Here is a 24,657-nt window from a genome sequence, read left to right on the forward strand (position 1 = left end):
GATATGCAGTCACCGAGCTAATGTTTTCAGATAACCTTTGACTGTAGCGGCTAATATAAAGATGGGGGAAGGAAAGCCTTCTCTCTAGTTGGATCACATTTTTCTTCCCCCAAAAATGACGTTAGTTGAGCTTTGGTGCTTAAATTTATTTTATTGTCATAAAATGTCTTCAAACTCCTCTCTTTGCAAAGTGCACAAAGCTTCTTTGATCAGCTTGTTTAGTTTAGAGACACAGCATGGAAGTCGGGCCTTTGGCCGTCTTGAGTCCACTCCAACCATCAAGCAACCCTTCCTGCTCATTCCATGTTATCCAACATTCCCATTCCCTGCACACTAAAGACAAGTTACATTGCCTTTTAACGTTTACTTAACGTTTAATGAACATTTTTTTAACGTTGATTAATTTTTAAAAAAATGTTTTAACCTTTCGCTCATTAATGTTTAATTAATATTAAATTAACTAATTTCATTGTTAATTAACTATGGATTAATTAGCAATTAATGTTTAGTTAATGTGAATTAACGTTTAACTTGAAACGTTAGTTAATGTTTCACGTCTCTAGTCTGAAGAAGCGCCCTGACCTGAAACATCGCCCGTCCGTTCCCTCCTCAGCAGCTGCATGACCCGCTGAGTAACTCCTGCACTTTATGTTTAGCTCAAGATTCCTGCACCTGCAATTGCTTGTGTCTCCATTATCTATTACGCATGGTCCCTCAAATGAAAAGACAGTTATAAATCCACCACTCTGGTTAGATGGGGTCTCATATATAGTTTAGTTTAGTTTAGTTCATTATGCTTTTCTTTTGTAGAATTTTTTCCCTCAACATTTTCCAGAATCTGTAATGTTAGAAATAGATCTACACTTTACACCATGTGTTTAGCTTAGTTTAGAGACACAACGTGGGAACAGGCCCTTCGGCCCACCGAGTCCGTACTGACCAGCGATCAGACCACACACACTCGCCGGGGACAGTTTTTATATTTACACCAAGCCAATTAACCTACAAACCAGTACGTCTTTAGAGTGTGGGAGGAAATCGAAGATCTGGGAGAAATCCCACGCAGGTCACAGGGAACGTACAAACTTCACACAAACAGCACTTGTAGGTGGGATCAAACCCGGGTCTCTGGTGCTGTGAATTTGTAGAAATCAGTAGCACAGAGGAGACAGTGTTTCAGCGACGGCGAAGATGCAAGCCACCAAAAACAATTATTTAGGCTGATTTCACGCACTAGTTTAGTTTGGTTTGGCTTGGTTTGGTTTGGAGGGGTCTGTGGAGCTTCTAGCCTCGGGCGCTGCGTGGACTTAGAATCCGGAGCGGGATCCCTCGCCTGGCATCCTGAAGCCTCCTGCGGTCTCCGGTAGGGAAGCACTGATTCCAGACGAGAGGGCCTGTACATCTGGCTGTCCGCAGCGGCGACTGCGGAGGTTTATGGCCCCGACCCATGGGTGAACAATGGAGAAGGAATAACTGTACTTTGTGCCTCCCACCACAGTGAAGAATACTGTGGTGGATGTTTGTGTTGAATTTTTATTGTGTATTGTGTGTTCTTTTTTGATTGTACCTCTGCTGGCAACTTCATTTCACTGCACTATATTGTGTATGTGATGAATAAATCTGATTGATTGATTGATACAGCATGGAAACTGGCCCTTCGTCCTGCTGAGTCCGTGCCAACCATCGATCACCCATTGAAACCAGTTCTATGTTATCCCCCTTTTGCATCCACTCCCTGCACATTAGGGGCAAATTTCAGGGGGCAATTAAACTTCAAACCCGCACGTCTTTGGGATGGGGGAAGAAACCGGAAGCCCACGCGGTCACGGGGAGAACGTGCAAACTCCGCACAGGCGCACCGATGCAGAGATGCACAGATGGACACACACACACACACACACACACACACACACACACACACACACACACACACACACACACACACACACACACACACACACACACACACACACACACACACACACACACACACACACACACACACACACACACACACGCACACATTATTATGGAACCCAATCTGCCTGTAAATGCTATTCCTGATCGATGCTGCCTGTCTGGCTGTTCCTCCAGCATTTTGTGCCTATCTTTGGTTTAAACCAGCATCTGCAGTTCCTTCCTACACATTTCGTCCACTCCACTGTGAAATCTCCTCAAGGTGTGTCTACTTTCTCTCGCTCCTCCCCCTCTGTGATTCCTCCAGCTCTCCGACTCTACAATCTCTCTACATCATTGTCTATATCTCTCGTTTTCCTTTCCCGTGACTTTCAGTCTGACGAAGGGTCTCAACCCATTCCATCTCTCCAGAGATGCTGCCTGTCCCGCTGAGATACTCCTCCAGCATTATGTGTCTTATCTCCTGATTTCACTCCCATGGTGTCCAGCTGCAGATCTGGATTTCACCACTAGATGGAGCAGCTTCTCTACCTCTCCCCTCTCCCATCCTCCGATCAATATTAAAACATTTTGACTGCATAACCCGGCACCACAGGTCTGCAACTGGTGCTCTTTGTTTAACTCCGTGAGCCCTGGTATCACGCTGCTTTACCACTTCTAAGGCCAGGGTTTCATTTTTGACATTTAAAGATTAATTCAATAAAACAACGCCGGACCCGTTTAGGACAAAATCATTTGTGTGACATCCCTTTCATATCTCCCAGACGGAGCTAAAGGAGATACAACCATCGGTTACATTACTCTCATCCACCCCCTGCCTTTCACTTGTTTTGGCCTCCTTGCGACAGGTAGAGACTCTGCTTAATAGACAATAGACTATTAAGACTACCTTAGTTCTGAATTTTCCTGAGGGGATCAATAAAGTATTTATTAGACAATGGATGCAGGAGTAGGCCATTCGGCCCTTCGAGCCAGCACCGCCATTCAATCTGATCATGGCTGATCATCCCCAATCACTACCCCGTCCCTGCCTAATGGAGTCGTAGCATGGCCCAACATGCCCACACTGGCCAACATGTCCCAGCTACACTAGTCCCACCTGGCCCATATCCCTCTAACCTATCCTGTTTACGTACCTGTCTAAATGTTTCTTAAACGTTGCAATAGTCCCAGCCCCAAATACCTCCTCAGGCAGCTCGTTCCATACACCCACCACCCTTTGTGTAAAAAAATATATAAAGTTACCCCTCAGGTTTCTGTGAAATTTTTCCCTCCCTCGCCTTGCTGGACTTGCTTCCAAAGATAGACACAACATGCGGGAGAAGGAAAGGGGGACACAGAGATAAGGAAGGGTAAGGTGTGAAAACGAGACCAACAGAGACGGAGGTCAAGAAAAATGTAGACTAGATCATTGTTAGCGAGGAGAAATTGACAACAAACCAAACTGAGATAAAATTGAATCGGGGACAGTCAGACTGGTCGGAGAACTAGAAAAGGTGGAGGGATGGAGAGAGAGGGAAAGCAAGGGTTACTTGAAGTTAGAGAGGTCAATATTCATATCGCTGAGTTGTAAGCTGCCTGAAGGGCCTGTTTCCAAGCTGTGCCTCTAAAGTCTACATTTCACACCACATTCCACCACATTCGCCTTACTCCAATTGTTTGTTTGTGTGGAATCGACCTTCTACAAGTGTAAACAATGCATGTTATGTGACTTTGCTGGTGTATATCTGTGCGTCTGTATCCTTGTGTGCTGAGATGTAAAGGCCTTGAGCCCCTTATTCTGTGTTAACTGTTCAATGTGAAAACTAATGTCATTGACCATAATTGTGAGGAAGTTGAGCGTTGTTTAACATTCCGCAATGCTCGATTAATTAACGTTGGCCAATGGTGTCTTTTGACCTTCACCGAGAACAAGTATCTATTGTCACATTGTGGAGGCCAGGTCCCATCTGATTGCTCCACTTGTTGACGGTCCCTCTGCGCCCTCGCTGATTGCCCCAAGCTCTCGACCAAACCCCAAGCTCTTGACAGTCCCCCTTGCACTGGACAATCCCCCTCCACTCTCGCTAGTGCCCCCACGCACTCGACCGATCACTATGTTGTCAATGGCCCCCCCCCATATGCTCACTACAGTGTTCCTTGCTGTCGATGGCCCCCCTATGCTCTCCTTGCTGTTGATTGTCCACCTACACTCTCGACAGCCCCCCCACTCACTCTCGACAGCCCCCCCACTCACTCTCGACAGCCCCCCTCACTCTCAACAGTTCCCCCTCACTCTCGACAGCCCCCCCTCACTCTTGACAGCCCCCCCTCACTCTTGTCAGCCCCCCCTCACTCTTGACAGCCCCCCCCCCCTCACTCTCGTCAGCCCCCCCTCACTCTTGACCGCCCCCCCCCACTCTTGTCACAAACCCCCCTCACTCTTGACAGCCCCCCCCCACTCTTGACAGCCCCCCCTCACTCTTGACGGTCTACGGGGATCGGCAGGGATAGTTAACCTGGGATTGTACTTATAGAGTCATACAGGCCCTTCGGCCCAACTCGCCCACACCGGCCAACATGTCCCATCTACCCTAGTCCCACTTGGCTGCGCTTGGTCCATAACCCTCCAAACCTGTCCTATCCATGTACCCGCCCAACAGTTTCTCAAACGATGGGATAGTCCCAACATCAGCACAGCCATTATCTTACTGATCCGTTACAAAAACAGAACTTTGCTGCACCGTGGTACACGTGACACGTGACACGTTACTGCACACGTGACAATAAAGGGACCGTCCAATCATTGAACGTCCTCCTTGGGCTTTTTGCAGAGGATCCGTGCCACAGTGAACAGCCAGGAGCAGAAGCGGTTGCTGATGGACCTTGACATCTCCATGCGTACAGTGGACTGCCCCTTCACCGTCACCTTCTATGGGGCACTATTTCGAGAGGTAGGTAAATCATCAGACTGCCCCTCCCACCGACTCTGAGCCCGAAGAAGGGTCTCGGCCCGAAACGTCACATGTTCCTTTTCTCCAGGGGCGCGGCCTGACCCTGCAGGGTTCCTCCAGCTTTTTGCGTCCATATCTCCTGCACGGAATGAATGTCAGGTTTTGACATCGAGGAGGACAGAATTTGCAGACCCTCATCCGCTTGAGACCCGATGAGTGGACAACCCCCAGAAGATGCCCAAACCCCCATGAAATTATTTGTTTTATTTCCTGCAGTGATACAGTGTGGAAACAGGCCCTTCGGCCCAACTTGCCCACACCGGCCAACATGTCCCAGCTACACTAGTCCCACCTGCCCGCATTTGCACCATATTCAAACCTGTCTTATCCATGTACCTGTCCAACTGTTTCTTAAACGTTGGGATAGTCCCTGCCTCAACTACCTCCTCTGACAGCTGGTTCCATACACCCACCATCCTTTGTGTGGAAAAAGTTAACCTTCAGATTCCTATGAAATCTTTTCCCCTTCACCTTAAACCTATGACCTCTGACCCTCGATTCACCTACGTCGGGCAAGAGACGACCCGATCTATTCCTCTCGTGATTTTATGCACACCTAATGAGTGGTCACGGTGGCGCAGCGGTAGAGTTGCTGCTTTACAGCAAAATGCAGCGCCGGAGACCCCGGTTCGATCCCGACCACGGGCGCTGTCTGCACGGAGTTTGTACGTTCTCCCCGTGATCTGCGTGGGTTTTCTCCGAGATCTTTGGTTTCCTCCCACACTCCAAAGACGTACAGGTTTGTAGGTTAATTGGCTTGGTATAAATGTAAAAATTGTCCAACTTCCAGTATATTCCCTGGCGGACTCTACGGATGTAATGACCACAAGGTACAAGGCAAGCTGGAAGGGATGGGCGGTCTGCACTTACTCTGTTTTTTTGCTTGCCACCGTCCTCGCAGGGTGATGTGTGGATATGCATGGAGTTAATGGACACCTCCTTGGACAAGTTCTACAAAGATGTCATAGAAGGAGGCATGACCATTCCTGAGGACATCTTGGGAAAGATAGCAGTTTCCGTAAGTTGCTTTCTAATGTTATTAACTCCTCCTGAGACTTTTTTTCCACAAGCCCCCCCTTTGGTGGAATGTCCGAAATGATTGGGCGAATGTGCCTGGCCGTGGGGGGCATCATTTGCGATGACGTCCCTCAACAAAAGTATCTAATTACAGAGAGATTGGACGATCTTAGAGTGCCCTTGTTTTCTTTTTTAACACAAATGGTGGGAGGGGTATAGAATGAGCTGCTGGAGGAGGTAGTTCAGGCAGGTACTATCACAATGTTTCAGAAACACATGGACAGGTACATGGATAGGAAAGGTTTAGAAGGATGTGGGCCAAACGTGTGCAGGTGGGACTGGTGTAGATGGTGCATGACGACCGGCGTGGGCAAGTTAGGCCTAACGGCCTGTTTTCACGCTGCATCAGTCTATGACTCTGTGAACAGGCCTTCGGCATGTCAAAGAGGATTCTCCTGAACTTCTACAGGTGCACAGTAGAGAGCATGCTGACTGGTTGCATCGTGGCCTGGTTCGGCAACTTGAACGCAGTCCAGGAGCGGAAAAGACTGCAAAAAGTTTTGACCACTGACCAGTCCATCACTGGCTGTGACCTCACCCCCATCAAAGGGATCTATCGAAGTCGTTGCCTCAAAAAGGCAGCCAACATCATCAAAGACCCACACCATCCTGGCCACACACTCATTTCACCATTGCTATCGGGAAGAAGGTACAGGAGCCTGAAAACTGTAACGTCCAGATTCAGGAACAGCTTCTTCCCTGCAGCCATCAGGCTATTAAACACGAAAACAAATAACAACAAATAAGCTCTGAACTACAACAGACTATGATTATTATTGCACTATACTTGTTATTTATTGAGATTGAGTATGTGTGCATGTGTATACACATACTGAACTTTTTTTCTTCAACCGTTATGTACTATCTTTACATATTCTGTTGTGCTGCAGCAAGCAAGAATTTCATTGTCCTATCTGGAACATACGACAATAAAACATTCTCGACTCTTGACTCTCTTGAATCGAACCATTTTGGAATTCAGAAACAAAAACCTGCCGATGTTGGAATTCAGAAACAGAAGATGCTTGAAATACCCAGCAGGTCAGGCGGCCTCTGTGGAAAGAGAAGTGTCTCAGGTTGGGACCTTTCGTTAGAACAGCGCTTTGTTGCACTGGGCTTTAGTGTTTTCCAGCATTGCTGGGTTCCCATTGTTGGAGACCAGTAGTGAATAGTGAAAGTCCTACAAAGAGTGGATGTGGAGAGGAAGTTTCCACTCATGGGGGAGTCTAGGACCAGAGGCCACAACCTGAGAATAAAAGGACATACCATTAGAAAGGAGATGAGGAGGAATGTATTTGTCCAGAGGGTGGTGAATCTGTAGAATCCATTGCCACAAACGGCTGTGGAGACCACATCGATGGATATCTTTAAGGCAGAGATTGATAGATTCTTGATTAGTACGGGTGTCAGGGGTTATGGGGAGAAGGTAGGAGAAAGGGGGCAATGAGGGAGAGATAGATCAGCCACGGTTGAATGGTGGTGTTGGGCCGAATGGCCAAATTCTGTTCCTGCAACTTATGAGCTAATGGTTCATTCTTTTGTGTCATCGACAAAGGACATCGCAGTTTCTCATCTTGGCTAATCGTATGGCACCTCAAAAACTTGCTGGGTCTAAGAACTGGAGCTCCCTACCCAAGCAAAGTGGGAGCACATTCACCAGAAGCGATTCAAAACCAAGATTCATGACCAAGCTAGATTCTTGGTCCTCGTTTTAAGGCGTGGACAAGAGTGGATGTGGAGAGGATGTTATCACTGGTGGGAGAGTCTAGGACCAGTCATAGCCTCAGAATTAAATGCATTCTTTTAGGAAGGAGATGAGGAATTTATTTAGCCACTGGGTGTTGAATCTGGGGAGGGAGAGATAGATCAGCCTTGAATGAATGAATGGCGCAGTAGACTTGATGGGCCGAATGGCCTAATTCTGCTCCTATCATTTATGATCTTTTTTCACCACTCACTACCGTCTAGACAGTTAGGGATGGGCGGATAGTGGCTTTGCTTGAAACATTGACTCCCTGTCTCTTTCCACAGATGCTTCCTGACCTGCTGAATGTTTCCGCCATTTTCTGTCTTGTTTTTCATCCAATTGCCCGATTTTTTTTCTTTTTTTTTCTTGATGGAATCCAATTTGGCACCAGTTCGAACCCCATCAAAGCTTGAGTGTGACAAATTAGGGTGCAATCCAATTTCCAGGAAAATATGTTTTGATCCTCTTTCCTGGTGGAATGTTAATTGGATTCATTGCAGGACACCCTGCTCCAATATAATTAATGAAAACCTCACTCGATTATGGATTTCATCTTCATCCAACTTGACCTAAGTCTTCATTTTTGCATTAAGTTAATTATTTCTCTCGACTTTGTTTAATCAGCACTAAAAACCAAATGCTGCTTCTGCACTAGACAACATTCTCCTGATCTAATTGCACTGGGCTTGTTTTTCAGATTGTGAAGGCCTTGGAACATCTACACAGTAAGCTGTCTGTTATTCACAGAGGTACGTTCTTAGAATTAGAGTTTATTTTATTGTCACATGTTGTGAATCGAGGACCAAAGGACTGGCATTAAGGTGAAGGGGAAAAGATTTAATAGGAATCTGAGGGGTGACTTTTTCACACTAAGGGCGGTGGGTGTGTGGAACGAGCTGCCAGAGGAGGCAGTTGAGGCAGGGACTATCCCAACATTTAAGAAACCGTTAGACAGGTTCCATGGATAGGACAGAGTTTGGAGGGCCAAACGCAAGCAGGTGGGACGAGTGTAGCTGGGACATGTTGGCCAGTGTGGGCAAGTTGGGCCGAAGGGCCTGTTTCCACACTGTATCACTCTAACAAAAGTTCACAAAAAGCTGGAGTAACTCAGCGTGCCAGGAAGCATCTCTGGAGAAAAGGAATAGGCGACGTTCCGGGTCGAGACCCTCCTTCTCGACCCTGAAACGTCACTTATTCCTTCTCTCCAGAGATGCTGTCTGAGCCGCTGAGTTACTCCAGCTTCTTGAGTCTATCTTCTGTTTAAACCAGCCTCTGCAGTTCCTTCATAAGCTAACGTTTGCTAGTTGAGTCTCGGTCCCTTTGATCAGAGATCTGCTTCAGTCGTGGCCTTTCTCTTTCAGACGTGAAGCCGTCCAATGTCCTGATCAACGTGCACGGCCAGGTAAAGATGTGTGACTTTGGCATCAGTGGCTACCTGGTGGACTCGGTGGCTAAGACCATGGACGCAGGCTGCAAACCTTACATGGCTGTAAGTCAAAGTCTTTGCAACCTTCAGCTCTTGATGTGAAGAGCTAATCTGGGCCTGGTCTACTTGAGGACCTTGTGCTAGTACGTACAACATGCAGATATTGAAGACACGGTGACTTTAAAAACAAGTTTACTGGCATAATTGCGAAAAATAATCTGACCTTTTATTAGCATTTTATCTGTAAGAAATCCCAAGTTACCAGCTGTAAAACTGCTTGCTTGTACTGAGATGCTTATCTAGGATGTATCTGAGTGCTTATCAGTTCAGTTTAGTTTATTGTCATGTGTGCCGAGGCACAGTGAAAAGCTTTTTGTAGCGTGCAACCCCAGTCAGCAGGAAGACAATACATGATTACAATCGAGCCATTTACAGTGTATAGATACATGATAATGCAAGGTAAAGCCAGCAAGGATAGTCCGAGGGTCACCAATGAGGTAGATAGTAGTTCAGCACTGCGCTCTGGCTGTTGGTAGGATGGTTCAGTTGCCTGATAACAGCCGGGAAGAGACTGTCCCTGAATCTGGAGGTGTGCGTTTTCATACTTCTATTCCTTTTGCTCGATGGGAGAGGGGAGAAGAGGGACTATTGTGATACTTGTACTGAACTGTGTACAAAAAATGCGTTCAGTGCTCAAAGGTGCTTTATTGTCACATGTACAAAACACAGTGAGATTATTTTCTGAGTTGCCAGATTTGGAGCCATTTTCCGGTCTGGTCTGTGAGCTCGGTCTAATGGAGTGTGTAAGGAGTGTGTGCCTTGGCTACATTCTGTGTCCCGCTGCCACTGTCAAAAGTTCATACGTGACAGGAGCAGAATTAGGCCATTCGGCACATCAAGTCTACTCTGCCATTCAATCATGGCTGATCTATCTATCCCTCCTAACCCCATTCTCCTGCCTTCTCCCCATAACCCCTGACAGCCCTGCTATGATACCGAAGTGCGATGAGCGGTAGATTCACAGAGAAAGATTGCTTGCGGATTACAGTTTACCATTAAAACATAAAGCAGTTGTGCTAGAACACCAGGATAAGCGCTCAACCAAGAAAACCAAGCCCAAGGCCAAAGTAGTATCTAAACTGCTTATACACACTTATGCTTAATGATAATAACTAACTTCATATGCAATAATAGGCTATCTACATGCTGACAAACACATAACAACTGGTTGTGTGGATGCCAGTATATCATTGGGGTTATCAAGTGGGCACCTCCCTTCACTGGTGTTTCGTTGAGTCAGGCCCACCACACCTTAGGAAGGCTCAACAGTGGTGCAGTGGTAGTGTTGCTGCCTTTCAGCGCCAAAGACCCAGGTTCGTACCTGACCACGGGTGCTTGTCTGTACCGAGTTTGTACGTTCTCCCCGTGGCCGCGTGGGTTGTCGCCGGGTGCTCCGGTTTCCTCCAACACTCCAAAGGCGTGCAGGTTTGCAGGCTAAAATTGGCTTTGGTAAAATTCCTTTTCTCCAGAGATGCTGCCTGACCCACTGAGTTACACCAGCCTTTTGTGTCTACCTTCAGTTTAACCCAGTATCTGCAGTTCGTTCCTACACAAACTGAAAGTTAGTTTGGGCTTCCCAAAAAGCTTAGAGCTGCAGTTAAAGAAAAATAAATGTTGATTGCAATTTGAAACGTAGAACTGTAACTACTCAGCAGCGTGACATTGTGTTGTACAAAACAATAAAAGCTGTTAGTCCTGGCATTTCACTGTGCGTTAGTGCATGTGACGATACAGGACCATTGCATTACAGCAAGAATGGTATGTCTGCAAATTATTACAGGGACCCATTAATATCAAACGTTTATTTTAAGTCCCAGAAATAAGATGACACCATTCTCTCATCCCTTATTTCTGGTGACGCTCCTTCCAGTGTGGGTGCTGTATGTTTGGTGTGGGTGCTGATGACCTTGCTTGACCCGCCCGGCATGAGGGGAGGGGGGGTGAACAATGGAGGACCCGGCATGGGGGAACCGCTGTGAGGGAGAGGGTGGGGGGGGAGGGGGAAGGAAGAACAAAGGAGGAGCTGGCGCCAGATAGTTTGTAACTTTGTTGTCGCCCTTTATGTGGCGACTCTTTTCATACCTTGGGTTGGCAAAACAAAGAATATCACCATGACTTGTCGCATGCGACGATAATATACCCATTCATACATTCATGCATTCAATCATTCATTCATTCATTCATCCATTCATTCATGCATGCAATCATTCATGCATTCATTCAATCAATCATCCATCCATTCAATCAATCATTCATTCATTCATTCAATTTTTTTTGCAGCCAGAGAGAATTAACCCGGAAGTGAACCAGAAAGGTTATAGTGTCAAGTCGGACATCTGGAGTTTGGGAATCACCATGGTAAGTGTCCACTCCAGGAACCCCGCATCAGACGGGCAGCCCGGTGGCGCAGCGGTAGAGTTGCTGCCTTACAGCTCCAGTGACCCGGGTTCGATCCCGACTAAGGGTGCTGTCTGTACGTAACTTGTACGTTCTCACCGTGACCTGCGTGGGTTTTCTCCAGGAGCTGTGGTTTTCCCTCACACTCCAAAGATGTACAGGTTTGTGGGTTAATTGGCTTTGGTGTAATTGTAAATTGTCCCGAATGTGTGTAGGGTAGAGTTAAAGGGTGGGGATAATGGATCGGTGCGGTCTGTCGGTCAGGGTATATACATTGTCTGGAGACATCCTCTCTTGATGTACCACCACTTGAAATTGTGTTTAGTTTTAGCTTAGTTTAGTGATACAGCATGGAAACCCTTTGTCCCACTGAGTCTGCAACAACCATTGGTCACCCGTTCGACTAGTTCTCTGTTATCCCAGTTTTGCATCCCCCACCCTAGGGGGCAATTCACAGAGGCCAATTAAGCTCAAAACCTGCACGGCTCTGGAATGTGTGATGAAACCGGAGCACTCGGAGGAAACCCACTTGGTTACAGGGAGAATGTACAGTCAGCACCCACAGTCTGGATTGAACGTTTAAATGTTATTATAAATTTAAATAAAAGTATAATTGGAACGAATTAACACAAGAGCTAAGAACCAGCACAGGAGTTCTTATAACATCATTTAAAAGACATTTGGACAGGCGTATGCATAGGAAAGGCTTGCAGGGATACTGGCCAAATGCAGACAGATGGGACCAGTGTAAATGGGGCATCATGCTCAGTGTGGGCTGAAGAGCCTGTTCCTGTGACTTCGTGACTCCATCTTGAGATTAGCTTTGAATGAACTTCAGTGACTCATACCCCAAGATCCCTCCAGGGCTCCGTGTTATAGATTGTTGTTCTGGACAGGACCAAATTCCCCACCCTCCCTAGTCCGCTACCACCCCCCACCCTGTCCCCTACATCTATATTTTAAAATTGTCCCTGGTGTGTGTTAATGTGCGGGGATCACTGGTCGTTGCGGACTCGGTGAGCCGAAGGACCAGTTTCCGCGCTGTATCTCTAAACTATACGATAGAACTTTATTCCTCCCTGGAGGGAAATTGTAAACAGTCATAACACACAACGAGATACACGAAAACTTGAAGTTAAAATTTAATTTAAAGTGGAAAAAACAAGACAAATGAACTAAAGTAAACTGAACTAGAAGGCTGTTCATTGCCAGGAGCCTCCAATTCACTAACCCTGCCTCTCTCTGCGTGTTCTCTTTAGATTGAGATGGCGATCCTAAAGTTCCCGTACGAGTCCTGGGGTACTCCTTTCCAGCAACTCAAACAGGTGGTGGAAGAGCCTTCTCCGCAGCTTCCCACTGACAGATTTTCCCTGGAATTTGTCGACTTCAGCGCCCAGTGGTAAGAGTCAGGAATCTCTCTCTCTCTTTGTGTGGGAAGGAACTGCGGATGCTGGTTTACACCGAAGGTGGACACAAAATGCTGGAGTAGCTCAGCGGGACAGGCAGCATCTCTGGAGAGAAGGAATGGGTGACGTTTCGGGTCGAGACCCTTCTTTAGACTAGACTCGAAACGTGACCTATCCCTTCTTTCCTTAGATGCTCTCTCTCTCTCTCTCTCTCTCTCTGTTGTCTCACTGTAACCCTGTATCTCTGTTTCCCCCTCTCTCTCTCTCTCTCCCTCTCTCTCTCTCTCTCTCCCCTCTCTCTCTCTCCGTCTCTCTCTCTCTCTCCCCGTCTCTCTCTCTCTCTCCCCGTCTCTCTCTCTCTCTCTCCCCCTCTCTCTCTCTCTCTCCCTCTCTCTCTCTCTCTCTCTCTCTCTCTCTCCCCGTCTCTCTCTCTCCCCGTCTCTCTCTCTCTCCTCCCCTCTCTCTCTCTCCCCGTCTCTCTCTCTCCTCGTCTCTCTCTCTCCTCGTCTCTCCCTCTCCTCGTCTCTCTCTCTCTTCATCTCTCTCTCTCTCCTCTGTGTTTGGGAACATATAGAAACACGAGGTTTGCATTTGCCTCGGACCTCAGTGCTCACCAATTTGTAACGTGTCCTAAATGTACAACAAATAGTTTGCAACAGTTTAGTGATGTGTGAATGTGTCTCAGGCTAAGGATGGACTTGTAGTTACTCCATTTATACCTCTGGAATTGGGGGTGTCCATGAGGTCATGCAATAAAAAGATAAAATGAGCCTATCAAAAAGATTATACGTCTCCACAATGTTTGTGCTGAACTGACACCAAGTTACACTGATCTCATCTGCCTGTACATGATCCATATCCTTGCATTTCCCTCTAAAAGCCCTTTCAATGCCACTATTCAGGCCCCCACTGCACACTGCGTAAACAAATAACTTGCCCCGCGCATCCCTATTAAACCTTTAAACTCTCACCTTATAGCTATGCCCTCTAATGTTGGACATTTCCCCCTTGGGGGGAAAAAGGTTCTGACTGTCTGCCCTATCTATGCCTGTCATCATTTTATGTGCAGCACAAGAACAGGCCCATCGGCCCACAGTGTCTGTGCCAAACACGATGCCAAGACCAACTCTCATTCGCCTGTACGTAATCCGCATCCCTCCACACGCTGCATATCCGTGCACCTGTCTAAACGCCTCCTAAATGCCATTATCGTATCTGCTTCTGCCGCCACCGCTACCGGCAGCAAGTTCCAGGTACTCATGACCCTCTGTGTGAAAACAAACAACTTGTTGCTTGGTTATTCGGCCGCTGTAACTTGCCTCTGGTGCGCAGGGAGTAGATGTGAAAGTGGGATAACGTAGATACAGTGGGAACGGGCGATCGAGAGTCGGCGTGGACTCGGTGGGCCATGGGGCAGTATCTCTAAACAAGATACAGTGGGCAGCTGTAGAGTTGCTGCCTCCCAGCGCCAGAGACCCGGATTCGATCCTAACCACGTGTGCTGTCTGTACGGAGTTTGTACCTTCTCCCTGTGACCTGCGTGGGTTTTCTCCGAGATCTTCGGTTTCCTCCCATGCTCCAAAGGCGTACAGGTTTGTAGGTTAACTGGCTTGGTATGAATGAATGTAAAAATTGTCCCTAGTGTGTGTCAGGTAGTGTTAATATGTGCGGGGATCGCTGGTCGGTGCGGGCTCGATGGGCCGAAGAGCCTGTTTCCACGCTGTATCTCTAGAACTAAAAGATTGGATATTTGGTGAGCAATCTAAGCTACTTGACGGAAACAGGACCTTGAATGGCAGAAGCATCATAGTTCAAATCAATTCACAGCCGACCTACTGGGAAACTTGTTTAAATCCATGTGAGGAAACAGCCCAACTAAATACGTATTAAATTGCTGAGTGGAAAATTGTGATTTGTGACTTCTCAGACTGTCAAAATGAGCTGGCGCCGAGCAACACTCGAGAACTCAGTACGTCCGTCTTAGATCAGCTGCATTTCCACTACAGTGACTGCAATGATGTGCTTTTGAGATTTATGCCATTTAACAACGTGGGTGGAAAATAAAGTGAATATATTTTTTTGGGGCTCAGTTCATTTGTAATGCATAATGCTCAGATTCTAGACTGCGGTCATAAGGTATAGGAGGAGAATTAGGCCGTTTCAGCCCAACAAGGTATTCTATTCTATTCTATTCTATTCTATTCTATTCTATTCTATCAAGACTATTCCGTCATTCAATCATGGCTGATATATCTCTCCCTCCTAACCCCATTCTCCTGCCTTCTCCCCATAACCTCTGACACCTGTAGTAATCAGGAATCCATCTATCTCTGCCTTAAAAGTGAAACCAGTTTAAAGTTGAAACTAGTTTTGGATAGTTTTAATTCAGCGATACAGCGTGGAAACAGGCCGTTCGTGCCGACCAGCGATCCCCGCACGTTTACACTATCCTACACACACTAGGGAGAATTTACATTTACACTGCGATTTCTGATATTATATATAATACATATATATATATAATGCAAGAGAAATGCACCTGATGTCTAAATAATCTACTCCTGATTCCCTTCAGATAACTGTACTTCCTCTTAAAGAGGCATTTTTGTTTATGTGTGAGTTAGCAAGTTGCACTTAGTTTAGCAGATAGACACAAAATGCTGGAGTAACTCGGCAGGAAGGGCTGCATCTCTGAAGAGAAGTAATTGGTGACGTTTCAGGTCGAGACCCATCTTCAGACTCATCTTATTGCACCTGATCAGATTGGATTTAGTTTAGTTAAGTTTAGAGATACTGCACAGAAACAGGCCCTTTCGGCCCACCGAGTCCGCACTAGGGACAATTTACATTCATACCAAGTCAATTAACCTACAAAACTGCATACGTTTGGTGTGTGGAAGGAAACTGAAGAACTCGGAGAAACCCCACGCGGTCACGGAGAGAACGTTCAAACTCCAGACACCCATAGTCGGGATCGAACCCGTGTCTCTGGCGCTGTAAGCGGTGTAAGCAGCAACTCTGCCGCTGCGCCACCGTGCCGCTTGGTGAACTGTGCATATTAATCTCATGCAGCTGAGTTTGCGCGCTCAACGTTAGCAAAGTCTTGCGATGTGAAAAAGGGTTTTTAACATTGTTAAAATCAAAACAACAGAGGTTATGAAGACCAAATTCTTCCAGTGCCCCAACTTGCTCATTTGATCTCTGCGACTGTTCGGTAAAACAAATTTCAAAATAACGTGAACTTAAACAATTCCCAGTGGAAGCATTCCAAAGCAAACAGTCTCTCCATCTTTCACTGGAAAATTAGGTTACAAAAATAAAGTCCCTCACAGTACATTTTCTAGTGAAAAATCAGAACACACACAGTTGGGCATCAGCTCCTGACAGCCACATCCAGACTCCATGATAAATCCTCATGTTGGAAAGGTGTTGATAAAGATGATCCCAATCTCTGCAAAATCACCATCAGTTGATGTCACAGTTATAAACACCTTTAGTGTGGCACGGTGGCGCAGCAGTATAGTTCCTGCCTAACAGCGCCTAATAGATAGATTCTTGATTAGTACGGGTGTCGGGTTGTGAGGAGAAGGCAGGGGAATGGGGTTAGGAGGGAGAGATAGATCAGCTATGACTGAATGGCGTACTGGACTTGATGGGCTGAATGGCCTAATTCTGCCCCTATCACTTATCAAGACCCGGTTTGATCCTGACTATGGGTGCGGTCTGCATGGAGTTTATTTCTTTCAGTATATTTTATTGTCACGTGTACCAAGGCTTGTTGTTGCGTGCTAACCAGTCAGTGGGAAGACTACATGATTACAGTCTGTAACCACGTGCGTTTTATCCGGGTGCTCCGGTTTCCTCCCACATTCCAAAGACGTGCAGGTTTGTTGGGTTAATTGGCTTCTGCAAATTGACCCTGGTGTGTTTAAGACAAGACTAGTGTGCGGGGTGATCGCTGGTCGGCATGGACTCAGTCAGCCAAAGGGCCTGTTTTCACGCTGTATCTTTAAAGTCAAATGTCTAAATCTGGGCTGGCAACTGATGACTTCAGGGAGGGTGGAGCCCACAATGGCTCATTGTTGGCTGGGGAAGGCGTGATAACAAGAGGGATACAAGGATACGAGCAGTGGAACTTGTTGGACGACTAGGATGGGGGAAGGGGGGAGAGAGGGGTAGGGAGGGAATGCAGGAGTTACTTGAAGTTAGAAAACAAATCTGCGTTTATACCGCTGGGTTGCAAGCTGCCCAAGTGAAACGTCTTAATGTTTGGTTCGGGGGCAATGATGGATGTATTAAATTAGTTTATTTGTGTTAGTTTAGTTTAGATTAGTGATACAGCAAGGAAACTGGCCCTTCGGCCCACCGAGTCCGCGCCGACCAGCGAATCCCGCACATTAACACTCTCCTACAAACATTAGGGACAATTTTACATTAATACCAAGAACATTAGCCGACAAACCTGCATGTCTTTGGAGAGCGGGAGGAAACGGAGAATCTCGGAGAAAACCCACGCATCCAAACTCCACACCGACAAACACCCGTAGTCAGGATCGATCCCGGATCTCTGGCGCCATGAGGCAGCAGCTCTACCGCTGCGCCACTTATAGCCAGGCTTCCCTACTATCTCCATTTTCCCGTGAACAAATAAACTCCGCACCTGTCCTTAGTTACTTGGGAATTTCTGACGTTCCCAGTGACCCATTTGGCAGGGAGCGGAGCATTACTGGCATTCAGCAGCGTTACTGGAAACACTGCGCTGGAAGGTGCGGAGAAATGCCAGTGCTGCGCTGCCAGGCCCCTTCAACCTCCTCCTCCTCCTCCCCCGCATCAGGTTACCCGTCCCGGCCACACCAGGAGGGGAACCTGCGGGCGGCGGTGCTCCTCTCCCTCCCGGGTGGCTGCATGGACCTGCTCTCCAGGAACTCGCGGCAGGGAGCTGAGATGCAAGTTAGTGCGGTTTATACATACAGTGTGGAAAGTGGCCCTTCAGCCCACCGAGTCCACAGCAAGTCAAGAATGTTTTATGATCACATGTCTAGAAATGGATCAATAAAATTCTTATTCACAGCAGCACAGCTGATAGGTAAACACGGCACCCACGAAAGCCCATAATTAGCAACAAAACGGTTGTGTGTGCATATACATATATACATACTTCTCCAACCTACAAGACCTCAACTGCGGACCTGGCAGACAAAGTTATCTTGAACTCAACGGCTGTGAAGGCGGATGAAGGCTGCAACAGATCTACCAGCTCCAATCATCTTGGTTCCCTTGCCATTGGAATGAGTTGATTGATTTGTGAAGGACCGTGTGCTTCTTGGAGCGCGACATCAAGTACACGTTAAACAAACACACGCACAGGCATCTTTGTTCTGCGAGCAGCACGAAACTTCTCGAGACCTTTGGCGATCCGGGGCAGGGTGACGGGAGCAGGCCACGGAGATGGCTGGAATCTCCCCCTCAAGAACCGGCACAGAAGCGGTGAATACTTGATCCAATCGCTCAACTTTGGGCAGAAGGAGGAAAGTCGTTCGGTAGCTGTAACCGATGCCAAGGACGGGGAACTCTGGCGACCAAGAAGGAACAGCGACCTGCAAAGCCAACAGATGCGCAGAATTAGAAAGAGGGTGCTGTCTGTACGGAGTTTGTACGTTTTCCCCGTGACCACATGGATTTCCTCTGGTTTCCTCCAACTCTCCAAAGGCGTGCAGGTTTGTCGATTAATTGACTGCTGTGAATTGTCCCTGGAGTGTAGGATAGAACTAGTGCGCGGGTGATCGTTGGTGGGTGCGGTCCCGATGGGCCGAAGGGGCTCCTGAAAGCTCAGACCCAGCTCCCAATCTTGCAGTTTTCCTGTGTTTGAGGCCCATCGATCGGTAGGAAAATCGATCGCAGTCGCTGCGAGGGATAGGGTGAAGGCGTAACACTGCGTTTCACTAACGGCTATCTGTGCATTTCTTTTCCAGCTTGAAGAAGAACTCCAAAGACAGACCAACATACTCAGAGCTTATGGTAAGGATCTATTGACCAATGCTTGCAAACATCAAAAGGATTTCCTTAACTGAGGGTTGATTGTTCTGTTGTTATTCTTAAGATTTTAGTTAGCAGACTGGGCTAAAAGAATCAAAGATGTTATATTTCCAGTTTAGGGTGGATGTGTCTGTTATTACCGATTGTCCGCAATAAAAGGCTATCTATCTATCTATCTATAACAGAGTGAGGGGGAGTAAGGAACTGCAGATGCTGGTTTACACCGAGGACACACACAAAATGCTGGTGTAAGTCAGCGGGACAGGCAGCGTCCCTGGAGAGAAGGAGTGGCTGACGTTTCTGGTCGAGACCCTTCTTCAGACTTGAGAGTCAGGGGAGAGGAGGTCTAGAGATATGGAATGGTGAGGTGTGAAATTGACAGATCAAAGCAGATTCAATGTGATCATGGCCGATCATCCCCAATCAGTACCCCGTTCCTGCCTTCTCCACATATCCCCTGACTCCGCTATCTTTAAGAGCCCTATCTAGCTCTCTCTTGAAAGTATCCAGAGAACCTGCCTCCACCGTCCTCTGAGGCAGAGAATTCCACAGACTCACAACTCTCTGTGAGAAAAAGTGTTTCCTCATCTCCTAGCTGAGGGGAAACATAGAAAATAGGTATAGGAGTAGGCCATGGCTGATCAATGTGATCATGGCTGATCATCCACAAACCAGTACCCTGTTCCTGCTTTTTCTTCATATCCTTTGATTCCGTTAGAGCTAAGAGCTGTATCTAACTCTCTCTTGAAAACATCCAGCAAAATGGCCTCCACTGCCTTCTGTGGCAGGGAATTCCACAGATTCCCAACTGTCTGGGTGAAAAAGGAAGGTGACAACGTGACTCACAAACAGTAATGTTTAATCAGAAGGACAGTAGAAACTAGTTGGAGAACGAGTAAACCCAGGGCCGGTTAAACGAGCAAGAATTCACAGGGTTGGGAGCCGCAGCGTCCCGGTCCCACACACGGTGCGCGGGGAACGAGCCCGGTACTTACGCTACCTTCATGTCACTCGCTCTCTCGCTCCCGCTACTGGAAGCTTCAGCCACGTGGCGCCATCCCGTCGGGTAACTGGCCACGGGAGCCTCGGTCTGCTATAACCAAGATCGCCTTGTAGTTTACACCTCAGCAGTATGACCGTTGACTTCTCTAATGTTAGATAGTTCTTACTTTCTCCCTCCTTCCCCTCCCCCTTCCCAGTTCTCCCACAACTCCTGCCTACTTCTTTTCTCTTTCCCACCCCCCCCCTCCCCACCCCCCGACATCAGTCTGAAGAAGGGTCTGGACCTGAAACATCGCCTATTCCTTCTCTTCATAGATGCTGCCTCACCCGCTGAGTCTACCTTCCGCTATATACAGGGCAGCTTTTGCCAGCGTTTACTCTCCTCCTATCAGCTCCCCCCCAACCACATGACGGCACTGGGCCTGTACTCGCTGGGAGTTTATAAGGATGAAGAAGGGAACCTCAATGAAACTTACAGATTAGTGAAAGGCCTGGAGAGAGTGGATGTGGAGAGGATGTTTCCACTGGTGGGAGAGTCTCAGACCAGAGGTCACAGCCTCAGAATTAAAGGACGTACCGTTCGAGAGGAGATGAGGAGGAATTTATTTCGTCCAAGGATGGTGAATCTGTGGAATTCACTGTGGAGGCCAAGTCAGGGGATAATTTTAAGGCAGAGATAGATAGATTCTTGATTAGTATGGGTGTCAGGGGTTATGGGGAGAAGACGGGAGAATGGGGTTGAGAGGGAAAGATAGATCAGCCATGATTGAATGGCAGAGTAGAGGTGATGGGCTGAATGGCCTCATTCTGCTCCTACAAGTTGTAAACTTACGAACCTCCAGCATTTGCAGTGAAAACATCCCTAGCCTTTCCGACCTTGTGTAATGAATGAGGCAGCTTCCACCCAAATCCCAGACTCCTTGTGGAAGGCGTTGAACCCACTCCATGTGGGAGTAGACTTGATGGGCTGAATCAAGTTGCATATAAACCTGCGGGCAGTGAGACTGCAAAGTTCCCTGGCCTTGTACACAGTTATAAGCTGCGCCCAGCAACTTGGCCGCACGTCGATTGCCGCAGACGCCCCAGGTGATGTGAAGTGCCGGCGTACTTTTCCAATTTAAAAGAACGCTCCGTCCTTGGAAGAGGTGGGTATTGCTTTACACAATGTGTTGACTTGTGGTCCCAAGGTACAGTGGGGATAATCAACGGCAGAGACGGTGGTGATTTGAGCCTGCAGCCCTAGCGCTCGGCGAACAAAACACAGACTCATGCCGCTGGCAGGCGGCTGAACCCAGATCCCTGGTCGGTCGGCTTGTTCCTGTGTCTCCAGTGTCGCACTCTGTGTGTGGACTTAGAGTCAAGAGATACAGCGTGGAAACAGGGCCTTCGGCCCCCCAAGTCCGCACCAACCCGCGACCCCCGCACATTAACATTAACCCACACGCACACTAGGGACAAGTTTACAATGATACCAATGACATCCTGTATGTCATAAGGTCGGAAAAGGAATAGGAGTAAAATTAGGCCATTCGGCCCATCAAGTCTACTCCGCCATTCAATCAGGCTGTTCTGTCTCTCCCTCCTAACCCCATTCTCCTGCCTTCACCGTATAACCCTGACACCCGTACTAATCTGAATCTATCTATCTTAGCCTTAAAAATATCCACTGACTTGGCCTCCACAGTAAAGAATTCCACAGATTCACCACCCTCTGATTAAATGCATTTCTCATCTCCTTCCTAAAAGTTATGTTAAAGTTATGAAAGGCCGGATGAGAGGTTTATTTCCCGCTGACTCTAGCGCTGTACAGTAATACATTTAGTTTAGTTTAGTTTAGTTTAAAGATACAGCGTGTGTGTGTCTATCTTCAGTGTAAACCAGCACCTGCAGTTCCTTCCTACACATATGATACTGTCTGACCCGCTGAGCTACTCTGGCTTTTCGGAGTCGATGGAGCTGACTGAGAAAGTAAATAAAGCCCACGCGGTGTACTCGAATACATCTCAAAGACAATAGTAGACAATAGACAATAGGTGCAGGAGTAGGCCTTTTGGCCCTTCGAGCCAACACAGTGGCTGATCATCCACAATCAGTACCCCGTTCCTGCCTTGTCCCCATATCCCTTGACTCTGCTATCTTTAAGAGCTCTATCTAACTCTCCTTGAAAGCATCTAGAGAATTGGTCTCCACCGACTTCTGAGGCAAAGAATTCCACAGATTCACAACTCTCTGGGTGAAATCTCCATTCTAATTGGCCTACCCCTTATTCTTAGACTGTGACCCCTGGTTCTGGACTCCCCAGGAAACCAACCAAAGGTTGGTCGTGGAAAAAGTAATGGGCCTTGATTTCCAATTAAGCAGAAATGGACGCCATGAATCCCTGTTGCTTAACCGTCACCGGCAGCGTGAATCACGAGGAAACCGAGTCGGTGTTTTGGATCCGGTTTACAGTCTTGCGACACGAAGCGAGCGGCCTGAACAGGTCACGTTAGTGCGATCCTCTACCCAGCTGCATTACTGGCATCGCAACCTGCCGTAGAATCAAAGTGTTGAAACCTGAACTCGGGATCTGACAGGATCCCTGATTAATCGCAGCCTCGGTGCCCGCGCTGAGAGTGGAGTCTCCCAGCAAACCAAGCAGACTTGGCTACAAATCCCTTTCAGACCGAGATTCCTTCAAGTAAAATCAAACACAGTTTCCGCCCCCGCCTTTTGTTATCAAGGTAGTTATATTTCCAGATGTGCAGAGCGGAAAACACAGAATGGGTTTAATCTGCTCCACATTTAGGCTTCCTCGTTTAAACCCGTGCCAGTGGCTGACCTTCGACCAGAGTCTGACTCTTGTGATCGTTCTTACCTCTTTCATTTAGGAAGATTTCTTTTTGGACGGTCTTTTAGGAAGGAGATGAGGAGAAATGTGTTTAGCAGAGGGTGGTAAATCTGTGGAATTCATTGCCACAGAAGGCTGTGGAGGCCAAGTCAGTGGATTAAGGCAGAGATAGGTAGTTTAGTGATTAGTACGGGTGTCAGAGGTTATGGGGAAAAGGCAGGAGAATGGGGTTAGGAGGGAGAGATTGATCAGCCATGATTGAACGGCGGAGTAGACTTGATGGGCCGAATGGCCTAATTCTACTCTTGATTATTTTTGATTATTATAATGTACAAGGCACTTTCCATGCCGAGTAGCTGCATCGTTTTAACAGGTGACATGCCAAGTTCCCTCTGGGATAATTAAGGCTGTGTCGTATCGTCCCGGCAATGGTCAGACCGTCGCTTGAAGTGTAACCTTTGTGCTTTCTGCTTTCTGTAGCAACACCCCTTCTTCACGCTACACGAAACCAAAGAAACAGACGTGGCCTCTTTTGTGAAGCTTATTCTGAGAGACTGAGAGGGACCGAGGCAGCTCATCGGCTTTTCCCGATCGGTTTCTACGCCTTCTACATTTGGGATGACATTGCAAGATATCCTCTGCCACATTCGGCCTCCGAAACACATCACCGGTTGCAGAAGTAAACTCCAGTCTCTGGCAAGAGCAGCAGAGGGGGGGGGGGGGGGGGGGGGGGGGGGGGGGGGAGGGGGGGGGGCGGACACAATGGGTCGAGGGGAATGCATTTGGGGAGGGTCCAGAGTGGGCTCCACTGAATGTCGGGACAGCAGAGCAAAATTTCTAGCTGGGAGGTGGGTTACGGGAAAAATCTTCTGCTCAGCTCAAATAATTGGCAGCCAATTCACTTTTTAATTGACGATTTAAAAAAAAATGTGGGAAATTGTCAGAGGACTGCGCCCACAGCATTAATTCCCAGTGGCGATTCACCGTGTGACCATGATAAAAGAGTTTTTGCAGTGACTCAGATGGTAAATTGGTCTCTTAAAAGGCCAGCTTAGCCTCTGAAAATATCACGAGGCTGTAGAGCGTGCGTGTGCGCATGTGCGTGTGTATATGTGTGTGTGTGCGCGTGTGTGTGTGTGTGTATTTTTAATAGGTGCACTGAAAATCGTGTGAATGCAGTCATATTAGGGGGACAGCCACGCATCAGTTCAATTGAGCAAGGGGTCGACACTTTGGAGCCATATCTTGGCTGAGTCGACCCACTGCCCACGTACGTACATGCGGTGTGTGACTTTTAGCTCTGTGTATAAAACTTTGTTGTGTAAATAGTGGTAGTGGCTTTGGATTCAGAAACCTTTGCTCCCCACTCTCACTCAAGCAGCAGGAGACAAGATGGAACAGGTGAACAAACTGTTCCGTTTTCACCTGCTGGAGCCACTAAAACGGAAAACTTCATTCCCCTCCCACTCCCCCCCCACCACACTCCGACTCAAAGTAAATTTAAAATTCTTAAATACCCATAGATTAGCTCTGATATCACACACCAATCCACATCACAAATCGCATACCATATCAATTCTGTAAATTTTTACAAGTTGTATTTAATTGGTTAGGATGAAGATTGTATTTTTAAATAATGTTTGTACAGGTCACATTAAAGGCTGTCGTAGATTTTAATAAGCCAAGTGATTTTACTTGGTTGATTTTTTATAAATCAAGGTAGACTTGAATTAATTTTTATAAATTGAAGAAGGAACTGAATATCG

The 24,657-nt window shown here is 47.3% G+C and overlaps 1 protein-coding gene across 1 annotated transcript in view; it reads left to right on the plus strand.

Annotated features, from left to right (window-relative positions):
• The window catches only part of LOC129708248 (dual specificity mitogen-activated protein kinase kinase 6), a 56,599-nt gene extending 32,972 nt beyond the window's left edge, over window positions 1-23,627 (plus strand). Inside the window, exons 5-12 of the mRNA XM_055653891.1 lie at window positions 4,731-4,850; window positions 5,812-5,928; window positions 8,432-8,483; window positions 9,096-9,223; window positions 11,501-11,578; window positions 12,877-13,016; window positions 18,996-19,041; window positions 23,372-23,627. Of these exons, the coding sequence (XP_055509866.1) occupies window positions 4,731-4,850; window positions 5,812-5,928; window positions 8,432-8,483; window positions 9,096-9,223; window positions 11,501-11,578; window positions 12,877-13,016; window positions 18,996-19,041; window positions 23,372-23,449 (759 nt within the window). The 3' untranslated portion in view covers window positions 23,450-23,627. The remainder of the gene's footprint in view (window positions 1-4,730; window positions 4,851-5,811; window positions 5,929-8,431; window positions 8,484-9,095; window positions 9,224-11,500; window positions 11,579-12,876; window positions 13,017-18,995; window positions 19,042-23,371) is intronic.
• Window positions 23,628-24,657: the final 1,030 nt, after the last annotated feature.

This window comes from Leucoraja erinacea, chromosome 23 (genome assembly GCF_028641065.1).
Source record: "Leucoraja erinacea ecotype New England chromosome 23, Leri_hhj_1, whole genome shotgun sequence".
NCBI classification, from domain to species: Eukaryota; Metazoa; Chordata; class Chondrichthyes; order Rajiformes; family Rajidae; genus Leucoraja; species Leucoraja erinaceus.